The sequence below is a fragment of the Etheostoma cragini genome, chromosome 9 (assembly GCF_013103735.1).
Source record: "Etheostoma cragini isolate CJK2018 chromosome 9, CSU_Ecrag_1.0, whole genome shotgun sequence".
NCBI lineage: Eukaryota > Metazoa > Chordata > Actinopteri > Perciformes > Percidae > Etheostoma > Etheostoma cragini.
This window is the reverse complement of record NC_048415.1, coordinates 19,290,333-19,293,386: the sequence shown is the minus strand read 5'-3', so window position 1 is coordinate 19,293,386 and position 3,054 is coordinate 19,290,333. Positions and strand designations below refer to the sequence as shown.

At 38.6% G+C, this 3,054-nt stretch overlaps 1 protein-coding gene across 1 annotated transcript in view; it reads left to right on the top strand.

The window, feature by feature from the left end:
• The window catches only part of mau2 (MAU2 sister chromatid cohesion factor), a 13,110-nt gene extending 10,295 nt beyond the window's left edge, over positions 1 to 2,815 (top strand). Inside the window, exons 16-18 of the mRNA XM_034881303.1 lie at positions 637 to 727; positions 898 to 1,025; positions 1,546 to 2,815. Of these exons, the coding sequence (XP_034737194.1) occupies positions 637 to 727; positions 898 to 1,025; positions 1,546 to 1,620 (294 nt within the window). The 3' untranslated portion in view covers positions 1,621 to 2,815. The remainder of the gene's footprint in view (positions 1 to 636; positions 728 to 897; positions 1,026 to 1,545) is intronic.
• Positions 2,816 to 3,054: the final 239 nt, after the last annotated feature.

Sequence of the window (3,054 nt, the reverse complement as noted above, 5' to 3'; positions counted from 1 at the left end):
TTTGGAAAATGGCTGCAATGAAACAAAGAGTGAAAAATTTAAAGGGGTCTGAATACTTTCCGTACCCACTGTAAGTTAAGAAAAAAAGGATGTCCAAGGCACTCTTCATCAAAATAGTTGAAAAAGCTTTTATTTTCTGGCTATTTCATAATAGAAAATGTAAAAGATATAGAGAGAAGTTGCTTCTCCCTATGTCTTTTACATTTTCTAATTTTGAAGAATAGTGCCATGGATTCTTTTTGTCTCTATAGTTAATTGAATTCCCGACCCCAACGAGCACCTTCAATCATCAGACTGAACTTCCTGAGCACCCTGGACCTTGTTGTCTTGCCAAGAATAATTTCAGTTATCCCAATAAAATAACACTTCTATATGGAAACATAGTCTTTAGTCTGGTTCTCACAGTCGAGGTGTTTCTCCCTAACTGACAAGAGCAGTCCCAACAACTGTAAACTGTAAAAAGGTTATTTTTCTACAGTAGAAAGTGACTCTACTGTGACTGTGTAGAAATCTTTTTCTGTGCACATATTATTAAATGGGTAGGAGAGGCTCATGTTCTATGCCAATTCGAAATGTACAGTATTTTATACATGCTGTAAGCCAGATTTGTTTTCTAAAAGCCATTTTCTCTTTTAGGAAAGCAACAACATGGTTGTACCTGCCATGCAGCTGGCCAGCAAGATCCCTGACATGTCTGTTCAGCTGTGGTCTTCAGCACTGTTGAAAGGTGTGTGTATATACTGACCTTTTCCCTTATCTTGGAAATCTTTTGTGTTTATAGATTTTGTACTAGTGAAACGGACTCTGCAGGCCTTTGAGAATGCCGAATCACAACATCTGTTCTCAAGAAACAAACTGTGGTTGAAGGAAGATATTGACTGCGTGTTGTGCTTACAGACTTGAACAAGGCCCTGGGGAACACCATGGATGCCCATGAAGCAGCCCAGATGCACCAGAACTTCTCCCAGCAGCTGCTGCAGGACCACATCGCTGCCTGCAGCCTCCCCGAGCATAACCTCATCAGTGTATGTGAAACAGATTCCCGTGATTCTTAAATGCCAAATTCTGAATATATCTTTATACACCCTTTCTCTGAAAACACTCTGTTTCAACACCTGTTTCTTTAAGCCATCCTCCCCCAAAAAAGTCTGCTCTGATTGGTCAGCATCTGTGTCTTTCACATCTGCGCTAAATTAGTCCCTGTACCTTCATTGCAGCTGTGGAGTAACTGTAACACAACTGTAGCGCCACTTTCTACCAACATATCCAAACTGTACGAAAGTCCTGACTGCACCTTAACAACGCCGTTTCTGAATACGGGCTGTCTACATTTTTCAGGAGATGGAGCGTTTTGCAACTTTCACAGTATTCATACAGAACCTCAACCTGCTTTTATAATCAAAAAAAGAAATGGAAATCTCACTTTTTGCAGTATGGAATCTTCAAAGTTTACACGTCATTACTCTTTATTACCACTCATAACTATTTTCTGTGTCTGTTTTGGTGTAGTGCTGAGATTACAGTGTGTTTTTCTCTGTTTTTCAGTGGACTGATGGCCCTCCTCCTGTCCAGATCCAAGCCCAGAACGGCCCAACCACCAGCCTTGCAAGCCTGCTATGAGAAGCCTTCCGTCTGGCCTATCGCGGTAGCTGGTTTTACTGTATGAGCGACAGCTGGATGCCTAACAAACCGCTATCAGACCACTGTAGCTATGATTTGAGAGGATTTTAAAAGTCACAGAGTTCAGGCTTTCACTTTATTAGCTTCTCAAGATTGCTTCCCGATTGTCTTTCACTTTTTTTAATTGTTGTAAAGCAAGTGTATGTATCTCACACTTCTGATGCAGGGCAGGGTCGGACTCTTGATTAGAGTAGTAAAGGACACATAGCGACGTATTAAAGGGCTTCTTCGCCTCACATACAGAAAACCCTTCTCGGCTTTTGTCAGGTTTCTTTTCCATTTGTTGGAGAGCAAAAAAAAAGAGAGGGTAGATGGGGGGGGGGGCAGTGAAGAAATGTAGGAGAAATTAATTTATTCATGTTGATATTTTTGTATCTGTTGGTAAATATTTTACATCTCGCCTTTTTGTATGGATCCTGTTTTTTGTTTTGTTCATGCATGGATGATGGTGAGCTGATGTAGACTCCTTGTACAATAGTTTCTGACCTGGATTGCTATCAATAAATTCTTGGTTGATCATTTTTTGCACAAAATCCACATAAGAAAGAATAGAGACATCTTGTAATATATTTTCACACAATGATTAAATTGGCAGTACACATTTTAGTGGGAGAATGTACAATTCACTGTGTGCAGTTCCTCTGTGGACCAGAATTGGGTGGCTGTGAGGGTTGCCACATACTCTTTTTAAAGCAACACATTTAACGGATGTATTTTTTTAAGTTCCATAATATAAGAATTCCCTGTTGATGTTTTAATTTTTAGGAAACCAGGTTTAGACTTTTGGAGCCTACAGTAATCTTCAGATATTCAAAAAGTGAATTTATTTTATTTTGTTATATTTTAATTTGTCTTGATAGTTCCACTAAATGGTTTCTTTACAGTATGTTTGTATAGATTTGCCACTCGTTGAACATTTATTGTACAGTGACATTTTATAAAGTCAATTTAGTAAAAGTGTGATATGTATTTTTTAGCTATCCTATGTAGAAAACTCAACGCTTGGTATTTAAGGCACTCTGTAAGGACACAGTTTAAGCTTGAGTACTGGCCATATTCTATCCAATGCCTATGTTTTTAATGCTTACATTGTTTTCAATAATTTTCCAATAAAAATATGATTGAAAATTTGAAACGTACGGACTTACGTATCAGTTTTTTGACATTATCCATTTAGTGTGTGAGTGCTGATTACTTAATAATCATGTTTACTGGAAACAAACTGGGACACCAGCCAAACAATGGAAGGAAACTGAAGGGAATACTGGTAGGTGGAAGGGGGGCAGTAGTTAGAGTGGTGTAGGCCTGCAGGTGGTGCTAGAGTTCCCACAACTCTCAATTTTAGGTCTAAATACTGTAATATATTTTACTTTT